The sequence below is a fragment of the Rhinolophus sinicus genome, chromosome 12 (assembly GCF_057876585.1).
Source record: "Rhinolophus sinicus isolate RSI-liver-muscle chromosome 12, RSI-T2T, whole genome shotgun sequence".
Taxonomy (NCBI): Eukaryota; Metazoa; Chordata; class Mammalia; order Chiroptera; family Rhinolophidae; genus Rhinolophus; species Rhinolophus sinicus.
The window spans coordinates 46,819,891-46,839,267 of record NC_142512.1 but is presented as its reverse complement, the minus strand read 5'-3'; the positions used below and the strand labels follow the sequence as shown (position 1 = coordinate 46,839,267).

The following is a 19,377-nucleotide window of genomic DNA, read 5'->3' as shown; positions in this document are numbered from 1 at the left end:
TTAGGTTCACCATTGCAGACCCAGCACCTTGCAGAATAGCTAGCACATAGAGACAATCCATAAATGTTTATTGAATTAAAGAATGAATGCAGATGGTTCTATTGTGCTTTTCTGAGCACCTGGGTGGAATATGGCCACCCCATAGCTCCCTAGTTTGCAAAGCTTCCATTCAAGAAGTTAAAGATTAACTTTTCTGTATCCAAATTTCTTTTTAGGAAAGTGAATCTGACTGGTCTAATTTGATTATAAAGTCAGTCACGAAAATATATATTGGTATTGTATACTGAATGTTGTTTTATCTTTTAATTTTAAAAGGTATTGAAATTGAAACCTTATTTCCTTTGAAATTATTTCCTATCAGCTACGAATGACTTAAGTGACAGTAGAAGGTATGTTTAAAAAACAAATAACATTTTGCCTCAATTTTTAAAAATCAAATGGTAACATAATTGATAATGATAATATAAACATGATTCTAAAAAGTAAATTGTTTTCTTTCCTGTATGGGAAATTAATTATGCTATACTTCTCATGTTGAAAGGAATCTGCTTATTTGCAAGATATAAACTTAAAATTAAGAATTAGTCAAGATAATAGTGAACAATGTGAATTCAATTATTCCCTGTATAAAACATGGAAAATGTGACCTTTTACTAATTATAAAAATACATATTATTCATACATAATTTGAACTACGCCTGTACTTTGTTATAAGTATTAAATCAGATGATCTCTGTAATTTAAACTCCTGCTCTGTAAAAGTACAGTAACCACAGCCGGAGAACTCGAGGTTACCTCCATTTTGTTTAAGCCACTGTTATTTGAGTTTTCTGTTTTATAAAGTCAAATGTAAATCTGATACAGTAACTTACTTCTCTTAATTTTAAATTATATACATATAAAACTTACATATTTTCTACAGGCATTCTTTGGACACCTTAATTGCCATGAAGATCAATACCATGTATAAAATGTATGTCTATACTAATACACAAAGTGAGTTACAAAACAGTTTATAAATCATTATACCATTTTACATACTTACCATACACACACAGAAAGGGAAAAACTTGTACGACTATGAATCAAATATGAACACTGATTGTTTAGGTGAAAGAATTAAAAATGGGTTAAGTCCTGTCAATTTTACTTCCTAAATATCCTCAAATCGCTCCAAAAATAGCATTATTTTGGAAAACACTGACTTACAAAATTATGAAATTCTCTATACTTTTCTCCTCTAAAACATTTGTAGAGTTAAGGTTTGAACAATGTGATTTTGTTTAGTAATTTGAATGATTGTGAATAATACACAAAAATGTAAGTACAAGACACAAGAACAAATGTTGGTGACTTTGGATCACTGTGGTAGGTTATCAGGCAATTATTTTCACTCATTATAATTATTCAAAAATAATCAAAAGTTAACTATAAAGAGAAACGAAATTTTTCTTCCTGGACAGATTTTTGAATTGTCTTTTCTTCCAGATTATGAAAGTTTTAATACTATTATAGAGAAATTGGAAAACAATGAAAGTTTTAAAGAATAAAATAAAAATTATGTGTAATCTTACCATTAAGGAATAACTACTATTAACAATTGTATATATTTTCTCAAATCACATATACTTATATATAGTAAAATATGTAAAATATATATATTCACTTATAAGATGACATATAAATACATATTTCCATATAATAAGATTATATATAAATCATTTTAATGTCTACTTATGCTAGCATTTGAATACAACATAAGTTACTTAATTATTCTCTTGTAATTGGATATGTAAGTTATTGGTAATTTTGGGCTCTTATAAATAATATTAAAATAAATATATTTTTATATATATCATGGTTGGATTTTCAGCTATCTCCATAAAGATATTTCTAAGGGTAAAATAATAATAATAAGGCTTTTAATCAGTACTGTTCAATTGCTTTCTAGAAGTGTTTTGCAAATTTGCAATTCCACTCAACAGTCCCTAAGAGTGGCTGTCACACATCAACAATTTTTCTAATCTGTGCTGATTGTATGTATAAAAATAGTATCTTTTTTTAATTTGCATTTTCCACTGTTAGAAAAGTTGAAATATCTAAATATTTCTATTAGTCCTATCCTTTTATTCTTCTGCAAACTCTCTCTTTAGCCTTCCATCTATTTTTCTGGAATTTGACTATGTGTATATATCTTGCATATTTTTATGTATTGTTTTAAAACTAGCAATGGCTCTGTACACTGTACTAATGCATAAGCTGATGTTCTAAATAATCAAATTTTAGTGAGTCACCATTTTGCATTAACATACTCTGTACCATTAGAATGAAATACATGAATGACTCTTCGCAATCTAAATGGAAAACAATTTATAAATACCAAGAATGATTATTATTATGTAAACACATTAGAGATAAATATCAGAATAATCCTGCAGCCAGTAAATCCCTTAAATTGGATAGGAAATGATTCTGAACTTCCTAGTTACAGGTCACAAAGTATGAACTCTGCAACAAATAGATGTAGTATAAAGAAAGTAGAAACTGAGAATTATGAGACACATTTTCTTTTCTTTACTACCGAAAAAAAAAAAAGAGAGTTACTGCCCTTAGCACAAGGTTCTGGATTCCTCCCCTAAGCCAGAACTAAGCTGCATTCGCTGTTCCACCCCTACTCTGTGGCTTACTCTATCCTGCCTTCTTGGGTAATCCATGCTCAAGGCTATTAACAGAGATAAACTCTCCCTCTGCTTCAATAATATACATAATCGCCCTAGCCAATGTCCATATAAATTGACAACCATCTACGAGGGCACTTCATAAGCTCAGTTATACAAAAATCTCTCCACCAGCCTGTTTCAGCACCCCTCCCTAGGCTGTAAAATTCCAACATTAGAGTTCAGTTATTTTCAGGAAGCCACTGGGAAAATTCATAGCTTAACAGTCTAAGAATGACAGAAAAGACATAGTTCTGAAGTTTAGACATCTCGTCCTGTCACTGATTAGCTTTGTGACCCAGGTAAACCAAGTTACATAATTTCCCTGAGCTTTGGTTTGTTTACCTTTCTTATGGCATGATTGGGAAGATAGAATTAACGAAGGTGAGCTCCTACTTGTATATGGAAAATTTTACCTGGTTCTTGACACGATGGAAAATTCAATATGGTCTTCTTTTCATTTCCAATTGTTTTATGAGTAATAGATGCCACTAGGAGGCAGCATTAGCACACAAAGAACTAGTTATGCCACACACACACACACACACACACACACACACACACACACACACCCATACATTCACGCACATAAAGAGCTCACACATACAAACAACATGTGCACTCACATAAACACACGAGGGATAAACACTCACACATATGCACACCAACCACACATAGACATATACACATATGCACATATCCCAAGCTGTTTTCTTTCCTTTTCTTTCTTTCTTTTATCTTTTTAATATTTTATTTAGGGATGATGGTGGGAAATAATCTTCAGGCTAGTCGGTGGGAAATTTCACTGATGAATATTTATTATTGAGTTGTGGGTTCAGAAATGAGAACCCCATATATTAGAAGATAGGTCAATGTCTTACAAGTGACAGAAGTCACTTTCTGTACGATGAACTTCTTGCAGAAGTATGTTATAGCATGAGCGACAAGTTAAAACATGGACACCTTTGTGTTTAGAAACCCATCCTGCCATAATCCAAGAGAAGAAAGCACATTCAGGATCCTGCTTGTCTTGGAAAAAGGTCTCACTGAACATATGCAGCTTACAGGGCTCACTGGGGTGTTAGTTAAGTAACATAACATAAGCTGGGAAGGTGAAATTCAGCCGTGCTAAAATATAGAATGATAATCAGCAACCTGTGGTTACAGTTTTCAGTCTTTCTTCAGTGAGCTGCCTGTGAGAAAAGGAAGGTAGGGCTTTCTGGACTATCAGCTCGCAGGGGAGATGGCCGCACGCTGTGGCTAGGGAGGGTTTAGCTGAATTTTGATGACAGGCAACCTGGTGATCTAAGCATTTAAGAAGAAAACATTTGGAAAAGAGAGTCTACTTATGGGACTAAATGGACCACATAATCATTAAACAGTGGGGTTGCCACTGGGTAGTTTCTACTGATGGGCTCCTCTAATCCAAACGGCCTCTTCAGATTGCAAAAATAGCAGATTTGTCTTTCTGTGAAAATTAGTAAATTAGAGGAATCAGTACTATGGCCTAAGCTCTAAAGTCTACTCTGATTAGTTTTTCATAGATCCAAGCCTATCCAGCAGTGAGATATGTCTTCCAATGAACAAAATGGTACAAAAAGACATCTTCAACAAATTTTCCATATTCCAGAAGCTTCTTTGCGGAATAGGTGGGGTGAAGCAGGGGGATGGCAGAGAGGGACTGTAAGTTTAAAATAGGAGTGTTGGCTTGGGAGCTTCTAGCATTGTGAACATCTAATATTTCCAAACAACAGACATAAAGCTACAGTAATCAAGATGGTGTGGTGTTGGCAAAACAACAAATAGACCAATGGAGCAGAATAGAAAACCCAGAAATAGACTCCTGTAAATATAGTCAACTGATCTTTGATAAAGGAGCAAAAGTAATGTAATGAAACAGATTGTCTTTTTCAATAAATGGTGGTGGGACAACTGAACATCCCACATGCAAAAACAAACAAACAAAAAGAATCTAGACACAGACCTTACACTCTTCACAAAATGTTAACTTAAAATGGATCATAGACCTAAATGTAAAACACGAAACTATAAAACTCCTAGAAGATAACATAGGAGGAAATCTAGATGATCTTGAATATGGCAAAGCCTTTTTAGATACAACACCAAACACAAGATCCATGAAAGAAATCATTGATAAGCTAGACCTCATTCAAATTAAAAACTTCTTCTCTGCAAAAGACAGTATCAAAAAGAATGAGAAGACAAGCCACAGACTGGGAGAATATATTTGCAAAAGACATACCTGATAAAGGACTGCTATTCAAAATATACAAAGAACTCCTAAAACTTAACAATAAGGAAGTAAGTAAGCAACCTGATTTTTTTTATTATTAAATTTATTGGGGTGAAAATTGTTAGTAAAATTACATAGATTTCAGGTGTAAGCAACCTGATTTTTAAAATAGGCCAAAGATCTGAACAGACACCTCATCAAAAAAGATACCTAGATGGCAAATAAGCACATGAAAAGATGTTCCATATCACATGTCATCAGGGAAATTCAAATTAAAACAATAAGATACTACTATACACCCATTAGAATGGCCACAAACCAGAACGCTGACAACAAATCTGGCAAGGATATGGAGCAAAATATTTCTCATTCATTGCCGGTGGGAATTCAAAATGGTACAGCCACTTTGGAAGAATTTGGTGGTTTCTTACAAAACTAAACCTACTCTGGGTGAAATGGGTGAAAATGGTCAAAAGATACAAACTTCCAGTTATAAAATAAATAAGTCCTGGCATGGTGACTATAATTCATAATACTGTATTGTATATTGGAACGTTGCTAAAAGAGTAAATCTTAAAAGTTCTCATCACAAGAAAAAAATTGTGCAACTATGTGTGGTGATGGATGTTAACTAGACTTATTGTGGTGATCGTTTTGCAATATATGCATATCTCGAATCATTATGTTGTACACCTGAAACTAATGCAATGCTATATGTCAATTATATCTCAATAAAAACAAACAAAAAAACCTACTCTTCCCATGCAATCCAGCAATTGCACTTCTTGGTAATATTCAAATGAGATGAAAACTTACGTTCACACGAAACTCTGCACATGGATGTTGATAGCAGCTTTATTCATAATTGCCAAAGTTTGAAGCAACCAAGGTGTCCTTCAGTAGGTAAAAGGATAAGGAATACACTGGTACATCCAGACAATGGAACATTATTCTTCACTAAGAAATGAACTATCAAACCGTGAGAAAACATGGAGGAAACTTGAAGGTTTATTACCGAGGAAGGAAGCTAATCTGAAAATGTTGCATGCTGTACGATTTCTATATGACATTCTGGATTTCTATATGACATTTCTATATGACTATATGACATTCTGGAAAAGGCAAATCTATGGAGACAATAAAAAGATCAGTAGTCGTGGAGGCAGGGGTGTAAGGACAGGCAGAGCACAGAGGATTTTTAAGGCAATGAAAATACTCTATATAATATAATGGATATACCATGTTTCCCCAAAAATAAGACCGAGTTTTATATCAAGTTTTGCTCCAAAAGACGCATTAGGGCTAACACTCAGGGGATGTCATCCTGAAAAATCATGCTAGGGCTTATTTCCCGGTTAGGTCTGACTTTTCAGGGAAACACAGTACTCATATATCATTATACATTTGTCCAAATCCATAGAATGTAAAACACCAAGAATGAACCATAAGGTAAACTATGGATTTTGGGTGATTATGATGTGTCCATGTAGGTTCATCTTTGGTAAAAAAATATGCCACCCTGATAAGCGACATTGATAATGGGGCAGGCTATGCATGTGTGTGGGCAGGGGGTATACTCACACATGAAATCTCTGCACCTTCCTCTTAATTTTGTTGTAAATCTAAAACTGTTCTAAAAAATTGCCTTAAAATGTTATAACAAAAAAATACAAAATCTGTGTGTTTTGTTTTGTTTTGGTGTGCATGATTTATTTTTATGTTGTTTATATCCTTTCAACATTAAGTTGTCCCAAATTCTTGAAAGCAGTCATGACAAGGCAGACAGTACGTTAAAAGATTGAAAAGCTTTTATACCAGTTGGTAAATAGCTGTTGCCCAAGTGCTCTGAGTTCCAACCACCAGAGGCCACCAGGTCTTCCCATAAGGGCCCCTCCCCCGCTTTCCCACAGTCTAGCAACAAAAGGGTGATGCCTGTATATCAGGCAATTTCAGCCCTGACCCCCACTCCCTAACTGCAGTCCAGGATGGCAATCCATTCTGACTGATCCCATGCCCTACTGGTTATACGCCTAAAATAGGTCACAGGTAATAAATAGATAAATTTAAAAAAAAAAAGCATAACGTATGTTCCTTCATTGGATGTGAGCTGGGTTCTAGGAGTTCAGAAATCCTGGGTTGATATATCTTAGTTGCTCCAAGTAGCTAATAACAATTGTGAAAGAAGGGGGAAGCCTTGTGTGAGCTTCAATAGGCAGTGCCTCAGAGGTTGAGCAAAAGCCCTTGAAGCTCTGGACTGAGAGGCTGCCAATAAACACCCATCAGAAGCTAAAGGAAATCTTCATTAGGTACCCTCACCGCTCTACCTGTGACCAGCCCTGTCGATTCCCTCCCAAGGGAGCTGAGACAAAGTGAGCAATTTAAAAATTTGCCCATATATATATATATATATATAGATAGATAGATAGATAGATAGATAGATAGATAGATATATTTGCCCATACATGTATATTTATATATATATGTAAAATATATATATATTTAAATTTTGATACCATAAAATTAATTATGAAGGGCTTTGCAACAAAAGAAGGATAATAGAAAAATACATTATCTCCTTTTCTGGAGCAAACCCAGCAACTATGTATGGGGCAGAGAGAGATGCTATAAACCTTTACTGCTCTCTTTCCATTCCTAGAGCTCTTAGGTGGGATGAGCGGGAGGATAATTGTAAAATGAATATGTGACAAGTTAAAGAAAACAGTGGTTCTAAAACTTGGTGCTAAGGGCGGAAATCCAGAGTAGATGGCTCTTTTGTTCAGCAAAATCCTGAAATAGGGCCTTGGGTTTAGAGAGAGGAGACATCACACCTTCTTCAAACCCAACCCCCAATACACAGAGAGAGGGTGGGGGGAGAAAGAGATGGGACCTCCGAGTTCGTCCATCATAACAAGTTGGAGGGCAGAGTACCCGGTACAGAGATGCTGATAAGTGATGCATTTGGTAATGGGAAGATAAAAAAAAAAAAAAGGGTGTTTTCTATTTTCCCAGTGAAATAAGGAGCAGGGTCTCAGTTGAGAGTGAAGAGACGGAAGGTGGCTTGAGGAGGGTTGAGCAAAGAAACAGCTATCTTGCCGAGTAGGAGAGTGAACACACAAGAGAAATACGGTACGATTTCCAGGCAGAACTGAGGGCTTATATAGGGTTTGTGTCCATGAATTGAAAGTGGGACCTATTATCATGATTGTGAGCTTTTCTCTTTTTTCCAGCAATATTCCGCTGCTATGAACAAGCGTAGGGAAGGCCACCAGAGCCTGGGGTGGGTTTTGTGAGCATGTACCACAAAAGGAGAAAAGGGCAAGGGGATTAAATATAAACAAAGGACCGATGTCATGACATAGCAAGGAATTTTAGTGGGTAAGTGAAGATATTTTTAGGCATTTTGTAAACAAAACATCAAGGGTTCGTATTCAGTTCTATTGACCTGGAAGTTCATGCTTATTCCTTCATGGCCATGATTCTGAATTTGAGAATATAAAGAATTATCTGGGGACTTTGTCATAAACGCAGATTTTTGGGCCATCCTTTGAAATTAGCATTTTTTTCTTTGTAGTAAGTACCAGGTGTTACTGATTTGGGGGTCTGTGGACTATAATATGAAAAACACTGCATTGCAGTCATTTTAGGTGAAAGCATTTGAGAGCAGAATTAAGGAGAGGAGAACTGAGTTACCCAGGTAATTGCTTACACTTTCCACTTCACAACCATGAAACGATGATGTTTCAAATACTGGGGTATTTGAAACATCATATAATATAACTAAGAGTAAGCCACAATGAAGGGTAACACTGCAATGGCTGAGGCATAAATTCAGTCACTTTATTTTTCCATTTCCATTAGGTTCTTTGGACAAACACAGATACAAGTATGACATTTACTTTTGAATCTGAACATCAGCCTCGCATGGCTTTACATCTGATGCATCAGTTTTCCAGAAGGCCAAAGAACTGTGTTCTGTTTGGGGAGAAAAAGATAAACATTCTAAGAGAAACAATGATTTCTTAAATTTGTGAAATAGCTAAGATGAATCAAATATATTTAAATCTACAAATACAAATTATATGAATGAAACCATTTAGTGTGAGGTTTACATGACACACAAAAGCATCAGGGATATAATAAGGCACTCATTTCCAAGAGAGAAAATAGAAGGTTCTATATAGCTCTGACAAGCAAGATTTAAAAAAATAAATAACTGTATCAGCACTTTATTTATTCCCCATTGCACTAACAGCATGACATCTGTCTGAAGACTGCGAGGGAGACTAGCCTGAAGAAATATGTCAACAAAGCTCCATTTGGTTTTCTTTTAATTATCCTCTTCTAATACTTTTTCTACTGATTTGTACTAGGCTTATGGTGCTTTGTCAATATTGGTATTTAACATGTCACCAGGGCTGTGCTGGTGAGATAACAATAACAATGTATGCAGTGCATTTTAAACTATTTGTAATTATAATGGTAGCAACTGTCATTGGTTGAGCACTTACTCCATGTCATATGTAATATTTCTAATAATCAAACCGATGAGATAGCTATTATTTACAAGTTATCATCCCCTCTCTCTCACTGGCTGGCCACTTCTCAGACCCCTCTCTACATCTGCTCCCAACTCTGTCCTCATCAGCTGACATAAGGCTGTCAACATTCTTGGAGCATTTCCAAACCTAGAGCCAACAACAGTTTCAGTTTCTGCTGGCACTTCCTTCATATCAACAAAGATATTTACACCCTAAACATGAAACCTTGAAAGGCTGGCAGCTGTAAACACTGGCCATTGTAAACTTCTTTATCTCACACAAACGTGATCATCTTCCTTAAAATATTTTGCTCTAATGAATATTTTGCTCTAGAGGATACTTTTCAAATTCTGGGAATTGCTTAAAGGAAGAAAAAAAAAAATGTTAGATGATCTATAAACCAATTATCATTGCCATGAGCTACTTTGTAATTTGGGGTAAATTCTTTATAATTTGGGACCAAGAGGTGGTAAATATGATCACTATTCAACATTCCATTTATTATTATTATTATTATTATTATTATTATTATTATTCAAGCTTAATTTGGAATTACACAAGATGGCATACTTCACCTCCACACTCATCAATAAAACCACAACCCTGAGTTTTAAGGAAAAAAATTGAAAAAGAAAATGTTTATGCAAGTGGAGAAACTGCAGCTTACTGCTTCGTCTCGTGATTCCTCCTGCCTCCTCTTTTTAAGAGTCCAGTGGCCAAACTGACATGGCTTCTCATAGTCATTATATAAGTAAAGTACTGATCAAGGTGAAGGGCAAATGGAAGTCCTAGCTAAAAGTTGCAGTGTTTGACTTACCCTTGAAGCATTTGGGGAATTCAAAGGTGCCATCTAAGCACTGAGCATCCTCTGTATAGCTACACTTCTTTTCTTTATTTTTGCAGAAGAAAGAAACTTTTTGACCATGCAGCATTCCATTCTTAAATTTGTCTTGGAATTTTACTCTCTCTCCTTCATATAGCACCGTAGCTTTTTTAACAGGAACTTTGCAAGATGCTGAAAGAGATAATATTTGTAGTCAAGACTTAGGAGAACGGCTAGTCTTTCTTACAGAGACTGTAGCATTTGAACCAGTGGATGAGGGCACTTGAAACAAATTGCTCAAGACACGAAGATTCCAAGACTGTATATGGTACCATCAGTATCATTGCTAATAGCAGTTCTTTATCAAGAGAACCATTAGTCATGGATTCCAAGACGGCCTTTTCTTCCCCTACAATAGCCACATAAGAAGGTCAGAGCGGAAGCATCCGATTCTAGGCTTCAGTGTAAAAGAACTTCTACCAGAGACTGCCCTTTCATGTAAGCCCCATCTCTTTGAACTCTTTATAGCTTGAATATGTGTTTGGTTTTTACAACAGTGAGAAGAGTCTTGACTAGAATGAAGCAGAAACAGATGCTCACAGGCAAAGACTTAAAAAGCAATTCTAGGAAGCCCACAGAATCGTCAGCCATATTATCAATGCTTACAAAGGACCTGTTTATTTCATACAGTTTAATTTCAAACAAGCTTGCTAAGCATGAAGCTTCCCCATGCACACATGAGTCCTAAAGTCTTTCACATGCCAATAGCAGTGAAGCAAGGCTGAGCAACAAGTGGGAAATGATGGGAACAAGAAAATGGCAAGTAAAGGTGATCCACTGGATAAATTCAGAGTCATTTTAAGACCTCACCCATAGTTCATACCTTTACAACTTGGCTGTGCAGACCAAAGTCCAAATTTATTACATTCTACTTCTTCTGGGCCATCCAAGACAAATGTATCATGGCAGCCGTATGTAGCTTTATCCTTGTAATAAAGTACTTCTTTTGCAGGATAGTTCACAAATCCATTGTCTGGTCTTGATGGGAAAGGGCATTTTACTTCTAAAAAATTTATTCAATAAGACACAGTATAAATAGTGGTGTTGTCCAGTAGTTATGAAATAGTTACATTCTAGTCTCCCTTACACCACTGAATCACTTGGTGTTCCTACAATTGGAATGCAATTTTTTGGTAACTTTGTAGGTGCTTAATTCTGTCCCCCTTCTCTTATACTCATGGGACCTCTGGATATTAAAAAAGAAACAATACCACTCTGAGAGTAAATTAACAAGTTCCCAAGTCCTTTGGGCTTTCACATAATCATAAGGTAATACTTATTGCAAATTTCATCTCCATGCAATCTAAGATGGTGGGTTTGAAAGAAGAAAAATAAAAGTCTGTCTCTTTTAATCAACAAACCATGAAATTAAAACACAAAGACTTCTTCCATGCACATTAGCACACCATTATTTGGCTGCTTCATTTTAAGTCTAATTCTTATGATTGTTTTCAGACTATACAAGAAGCCACCATGAACTATGAAGGAGAAAAATGATGATGCTTCCTGGCCTTCTTAATTTAAGATCCTCAACAGTAAGGTCCCAGACCCATATCCTTATTTACTCCGGTACAAGATGCAGAGCTGGAGCCAGGAGCACAGAGCTCTTAGGAGGTAGTTTAATGAGGTAGTTTGAGGACAGACTTCAATTATGCTTAGTGAAATGTCAGACAAACACTATATGATTGCACTTATATGTGGGATCTAAAAAACAAACTAAATGAACAAACGAACCAGAAACGAACTCATAGATACTAAGAACAAAGTGATGGTTTTCAGATGAGAAGGGTGTTGGGGAGAGAAAATGGTGACGTGATTAAGATGCACACATTGGCAGTTATTAAAAACAGTCACAAGGACGTGACGTACAGCATAGGAAATATAGTCAATAATATTGTAACAATTATGTAGGGTGTCAGGTGGGTACTAGACTTATTGGGGGGATCACTTCGTAAGTTATATAAATGTCTAACCACTATCCTGTATACCTGTAACTAATATAATATTCAATATCAACTGTAATTGAACAGTAAAAAAATTTTTTTTAAATAATTTTATAAAGAGGACAAGTTTCAGAGTTGGATTACTTGACTCAATTTTAACTCCTCCAAATATTCAATGAAATCTATGAGTCTATATTAATATGAAAAGAAATCGTCCATGGAAGAAAAGCTCTTCTCTGTAGAAGAATGTCAGCTAATAAATATAGAAGAAAAGATAGAATTAGACAGTCATCATTTTGCAGCCACCAGTGTTGTAATTGGCTGAGTCAAGGATTGCCAGCAGATGGTAAAATGATTGCTAGAGACTGGATATTCACACAATCACCAGGTATCACCCACAGGTTGCTCACTAATTCCAAAGAGAAAGAGGTCCTTTACTAAGAAAGGATCTGTCACACCCCACCTGACCAAGGGATCAAACTAAGCATGACCAGGAGTGGACTGGTATCATGTGCCTCCTCAGGTGATGGCATGTATTCTCAACAAAATTATATAACTTGAATCTAATCATGAGTAAAGAAGTAACCAAATTCAGATTATGGAACATTCTACAAGACAACTAACCTGTACTCTTCAAAAATGTCACTGAAAGACAACTGAAAAGACAGGGGATCATTCTTAATTAAAGGAGACTAAAGAGCCATGACAACTAAACAGAATGTGTGATTGTTGATTAGATCTCACATAAAACACATGTATAAAGGATACTCCTGGGTTAATTGGAAAAATTTGCATATGAAATACATGTTTTTAATTGCTTATATTATAATTGTTTAAATTATTATTGTTAGTAATTCAAAACATGCTAAACGTCTTCAGTACAGTGATAATATAGGAGAATGTCCTTTGTTCATAGGACATTTGTGCTGAAGTACAATGGGTAAGTGTCACGATGCGTACACCTTATTTTCAGATGGTTTAGGGAAAAAGTATCTGGAGAGAGGGTGTGGGGAGAATGCGAATGTCACAACATGTTGATAGTCGATACATCTAGGTGAAGTGTTGAGCAAAAGTACCTACTGCTTAGGGCTTGGGAGAATTAAATGAGGTGACACCTATATAGCAGGAGACTAGTGCCTGGCCCAGAGTTAAATACCCCCAACAGTGCTAGGTATTATTACTGATAGTTTCCCCATGTGAAAAACAAAACAAAACAAAACAAAACAAAAAAAACCGAAACGCTTGTTTTAAATCATTCAATAGATATCTGTAATATCGGAATTTTCAATCGTTTTCAAAAATGAGAATTGCACTATCATAATTATTTTTCCTTATCATACTTACCCCTGCATTCTGGTAATTCAGTCCAATTTCCATGCTCTGTGCATGTAATGGTATCATTTCCAAACATGGCATATTGTGGCAAGCATTTAAGGACTACATTTTCTCCATAGAGGGAGTTGTTCCCAGCCTGTGGCTTATAAACTCTGAGTTCTGCAAACTTAGGTATGGATGGTGGAGGGCAGGTTACAGCTGGAAAAAGAAAGAACTGTCAGTTTTATGAAAATAATTGAGTCTTTTAAATACGTATCCTCTTTCCAGAAAGGAAAAAAAATACCTGAAAATTAACTTGAGAAAATGCAAAATGCGATTGACTGTCTGGGTTAAAAACAGTCAATTGTAGAAGCCAAATAAGAAAATATGGTTTAAAAATCAAATGTCTGAGCCAGTAAAAAAACTGAAAAATGAAGTAAAGTTAAATCTTACCACTGCTATTTTGCCTTTTACAATAACACAATGATTAGATTTCCATTAAAATGTTGATCCAAATGCTACCTTGGAAGATGTTTCTAGAAGTCAGAATTGGTGGACGATATTGCTAAGGGATCATCTGGTAATTATCGCTGATGACGCCAACTTGGTATAAAGTCATTTGTGACATCTGAGTTCCACATCTGAGTTTCTGACATCTAGTTCAGGTTTGTTTGTTCCTATTAAATACCTCCTACATTTGCACTCTGTATGTATGGAGCTTATCCAAGGAGCTTTAAACAGAGAAATGGTATAGGTTGTCTTCCTGACCTGACTAATAGGGAGTTTCAACAAGTCCAGGAAAAGTTACACTAACATAATGGAAGTTAGTGCAAACGAAAATGTGATTTAACTTGAATTATTGAGGGTCTTGCTACTCAAAGTGTGATCCCTGGACCAGAAATGAGAGCATTGCCTTGGAGCCTGTTAGAAACGCAGAAGCTCAGCCCCACACCAGGTCCACAAATCAGAATCCACATTTTAACAAGCTGTCCAGGTGATTCATATGTACATTAAAGTATGGGAAGTATTCATTTATTATGGATCAGATTGAAGCTAAAGTCGTCTATCTGCTTGTAACTAAAAAGAAAAAAGTGACTATACAATAGATATAAATCTGCCTGAAATGGGAAACGATTTATAGGAACCATGGTGATTCCCACTGCTAAGTAAAAAACTCAATGTATCCCTCAAAAATTTTTTTGGTAGTTCAGGTTTTCTTCACCTAGTGTTTATTTGAAATTGCTTTATGTTTCTATTTGCTTTGCCAGGACAGATCTCACTGAAATGTTAAAAATCCGTAACTGTTATTGTAATGCCTGGGCGTCCTGATCAAAGACTAGACTTACATAAATCACAAGCTACGGAATGTAAAAGTGTCCCTCCCTATATAAGCAAAGCCCAGAACTTACCCTGACTGTTTAATTGCACGTCCCCTGAATAAATCACCAGTGCCTTTGGAGGAAACTCCATCAGCTTTTAGGACGCAGGGCCCTTCGATGGGCTCACAGTTTACCGTGAAGGTGACATCTTTTGTCTCCTTCATCATTAGACTTACTTGCTGAGGGCAGAGCTCGTCTCCCTGAGCTTTGTAGACTCAGTGCTGAGAACAGGATATGGCGCATATTAGGCCCTCACTACCTATTTACCGAATACATGAATGAGTGAATAAATGAATGAGGTTCCACAGTGGGAAGAAGGTCCCACTGTTCCCAGAAGTTCTTCTAGTCAAATGGTGGCAGTCCCTGGTAGACCAACGTCACACATATCCAAGCCCCTGCCAAAACACTGTGAGAGGGTTGGAATTAATAAACCCAGAAATCACTGGCTCCATCAGGTAGAGGATACAAAATGCGTTCATGAGTAGAATGCTTCCTTTCTGTCACTCCACAGTGGTTGTTTCATCCTCCAAGAGTAAGATATTATCAGGATGAAAATTCTCCATAAGGGAGACCAACCTTCTCATGGAACTAAGACTGAAGGGCTTCCGGGGTATGGAACTAGTGTTAAAACCAGGAAAGTCCCAGGCTAACCAACTGGTCACCTTCCCCATAACTGCGACCCACAGACTCACGAGCACAGACAGGAAGATCCGGGCTCCATTTGCCTTCCTCAGTGCATTTAGCAGAATCAGTTCCATCCAGATAAAAGCTGCAAAAGGAAAACTTAATCCATCCACCAGGAAAATAATCCATCAAGAGCGTCTCAAATGTCTTCTCCCCTGTACATTGCTTTAGATTAAATTATTGACTTCTTTCCCATTTTATAATGCTGTTTTCCTGAGCCGCCTAACACTCAGTTAGGGCTCATGAAGTCTCCCAGCCTAATGTTGCAGGTGATTTGCTAAAGAATGAGAGGGTTCTATAAGTGGTAGGTGTAGAAGCCAAACCCCAAATCCCGCATCTCTAACCAGCTGGCTAAATTGACTGCTTCTTACGTAAAGCAAAGAACCATTTCTTTTTCAGGACCACAAAAGTAAATCAAACTGAGTAATCTCTACTATCTATTTCCTGAGACCATACTGACATGAGTGTGTAAAAACAATGTAGTCTATCGTTGGGGGGATCACTTCGTAAGTTATATAAATGTCTAATCACTATGCTGCACACCTAAAACTAATATAACATTGTATAGCCACTGTAATGAAAAATTTAAACAAATTTGGGAAACAAACAAACAAAAAACAATGCAGTCTATTTCCATGGAAAAACGTAACATTCTGTCCTTAAAACCAAGGTTTTCAATATCATTCGTCATCAGACCCACCAGTAAATAAGTGTTTCAGATGAAAGAGCTGCATTTCTTTTTCACACAGAGTATCTTTTAATCTCCAATCCCAAACAAGGATCGTCAGTAAAATTTTGCTCTAATGGACAGCCAACATGCTATCACCAATGTCACCGGTGGTGTCTTTGCTCATAAAACAGACGAGCTATATTACCAACCATAAGTGCTTTCTTCCTGGGGATGTTGTACTGCATTAGGTGAGAATTACATCATCACACTCCTAACCTTCTCCATAGAATTGTCTTCTAGAGACTACCAGGTCAATCCATCAAATTAGCCTCATAACTAAAGCCCAAATCCAAGTCCTAAAACATTTTAAGCCTCATACCAAGATTTGGCCCAGGGGTTATAAGGAAGTATTCATCCAGTTTCCATAATTTCAATGTCCCTCCTCAGATAAGTAACTAATCAGGAGCAGAAAAATTAGATATATTTCACCAGTTGTCATATTCTCCACTCCTCACCCCACCTCAACACCACTGTGTATTTGTATTCAGTGATTTGTATTCAGCAAGTCCAGCCTAAAGGCTAGAAAGAAAATATGGGCCAGTCTTGATGTTTAGTTTAAGGGCATAGAAATGTGCTGCATCCACTCAGCCATCTGGAAGTCCTTACCCGGTTTTACACGAAAAGCTGATTGTGTTTGGATATTCAAAGGTTGTATAGCGGACAGCTCCGTTTTCTAAGATTCCAGCAAAAGGACATACTCTGGCTGTGATTTAAAGATAGAAAGGTAAATATCTATTTATAGAATATAGAATTTCCTATTAAAATAAAAATATATAAACTCATTTCGATCCTTCGATCTGATTAACTCTCCAGGTAACTATTCTGAGCAAATAACTATACTAAGTCAAATGATGTATGCACTACGGTATTCATTACACTGCTACCTCTAATAACAAGAATCGAACAGTCTAAATGTTCACTATCAGGGAGTTATTTTAATGAATGATGGTAAATCAACAGCTGAGCTATAATGCAGCCAATAAAATAATGATTATGAAGACGGTAGACACATAGTCACTGTTTTTGATAGGCTGATGAAAATAGAAAAATACACTACGGTATCTGCTCTCTGCTACAACACAAAAATATTGAAAATAACTTGAAAAATGAAATTGTTAGTGTTCCAGAGTTATGGCTGATTTAAAGAAAAAAATTCCCTAATGATGTGATAGTGGTTTTTCATTAAAAATTATGGTTGATCTTTTTGAATCAAAAAGTATATTAAAATCACTTGTGTGAAAGTATGTAATTTTCACAAAAGTCATGTCCATATGACCAAAACAACCAGATTCCAGATAGGTTCATATAGTTATTTTCAGTGCTTAACTTCTACATAAAGTTGCTAGAAATTCTGTCTGGTTGATTACTCAATATTGTAAAAAATAATGCCAGCATGATATCATAGAGCCACGCTCTGAGGAATGAACAAAAGTATAATAGTCATCTACCATAAATCAATAATGAGATATATGTATGTAATTTATATTATATTATTAATATAATATATCTATATTTTATTAAAAATATAACATGTAATACATACACAATTTAGATGAAATTTATTGTGATTTTAATACCTATTAAATCTGCTCTCATTTTGAGGCAAAGTCCAAAGATATGGTGATTCCGCATGTTTTATTTTTTCAAATGTCTCTTTGGCATCTGTTTCAATTTCAGAGTATCTGCACTTCTCTTTTCACTTCCACAGTATTTCCGTTTGCTTTTGTCATCCCAGGTCTCTTTTTTACTTCTCCCCTACTCCCAGGCTAAGCTCATCTCCTCTTCTCTAAATAGCATCTACTGCCCTTAGTCTTTTCTCTCATGGAGCTCCAGACCCTCTTATTTCTTCATAGCCCTCCACTCTGTAGCTCTGCAGGCCTTCTGCCCCCAGAGCAGGTCCAGAATCCAAATGAGGGGGAGAGAATATGCGAGAAGGTACTGACTTACGTATACATTTCAGCGTGTTGATGGGCCAAAATCCTGAGAGAGGGCAGGTAAACCGTCTCATCCCTCCCCGGGACACATAGCCTGGAAGGCAGGAGTACACTATCTGCTCCCCTGGTTCGTAGGATGATTTTAAGGGAACAACTGTGGCAAACGGTAAATCATTTGGCTTCGGACAGGCTGAAATAGAGCACAAAGCAGTTGGTTAAGAAATCTATATTTTCATTTTTAAGCTCAGCTAATATGGAAATAAAAACTACTCATTGCTGCCAATAATAACTCTACCAAGTCCTGTGCCAGATACTTCAGACATGCCATATGTCACCTAATCGCCTCAACAACCCATTGAAGGGTACTATTGTTATCTCCATTTTAGAGGTCAGCACACTGAGGCTTAACCTGGCTGACTATCTTAGGGAGGAGCTTTAAGCATTGCAATATTAAAGAACAGGTATCAATCTAGCCTCTCCAGCATCCACCCTAAAGAGAATTTAAGTTATCATTAGTGGTTCCTGGCATGTAGCAGGGGGTCAGATATATCAATTATTTTTGCAAAAGTGAAGAATACTCACTCCGTCCAGCAATAGCGACATGGCAGAGAAAACTCAAGAAGAAGATGAGCCCTGGAGAAATCATTGTGGATGATTCTGACTGGCACTGCCAAAGTGGCTTTCCTCTACCAAAGAGAGAGATGCAACTCTAAAAGTGCTTAAACATTAACCATTTTTTGTGTACTTTTATCTCTGTAAACAGAAGATGAAGTATCATGATTTGAAAGGAACGCTGAGGCCTACATTCTTTAACCATTTACTTTCACTTCTGCGAATCTCTTGCGAAATCTTTGGGAGACAGTTTCTGTCTTCATAACATTTATGTTAAAGGCACAAAACAGTTCATTATTGTCTCTGATGGAATCCTGATGATTCCCAGATTGCCGGGTCTCCAGTTTAGACCTCTCTTTCTCCATCCTTTGTTTGATGTACCTAGTGGT

General features: G+C 36.4%; 1 protein-coding gene across 1 annotated transcript; it reads right to left on the bottom strand.

Moving 5' to 3' along the window:
• Positions 1-8,787: 8,787 nt before the first annotated feature.
• Positions 8,788-19,126, bottom strand: APOH (apolipoprotein H). Its single transcript, XM_019733043.3, has 8 exons — positions 18,959-19,126; positions 18,390-18,566; positions 17,049-17,145; positions 15,721-15,797; positions 13,680-13,868; positions 11,216-11,395; positions 10,327-10,524; positions 8,788-8,943 (listed from the first exon to the last, which is right to left on the bottom strand). Exons 1-8 carry the CDS (start codon positions 19,020-19,022, stop codon positions 8,864-8,866), a joined length of 1,062 nt encoding a protein of 353 aa, XP_019588602.3. The 5' UTR covers positions 19,023-19,126; the 3' UTR covers positions 8,788-8,863.
• Positions 19,127-19,377: the final 251 nt, after the last annotated feature.

Excerpts from the sequence above, each read along its gene's own strand:
- APOH (XM_019733043.3), bottom strand. The coding sequence starts at position 19,022 with ATGATTTCTCCAGGGCTCATCTTCTTCTTGAGTTTTCTCTGCCATGTC. Across the intron at positions 17,146-18,389 it reads CAACACGCTGAAATGTATAC|CCAGAGTATGTCCTTTTGCT; the intron begins GTAAGTCAGTAC and ends TTTAAATCACAG. Across the intron at positions 15,798-17,048 it reads AGCTTTTCGTGTAAAACCGG|CTTTTATCTGGATGGAACTG; the intron begins GTAAGGACTTCC and ends TTCCTTTTGCAG.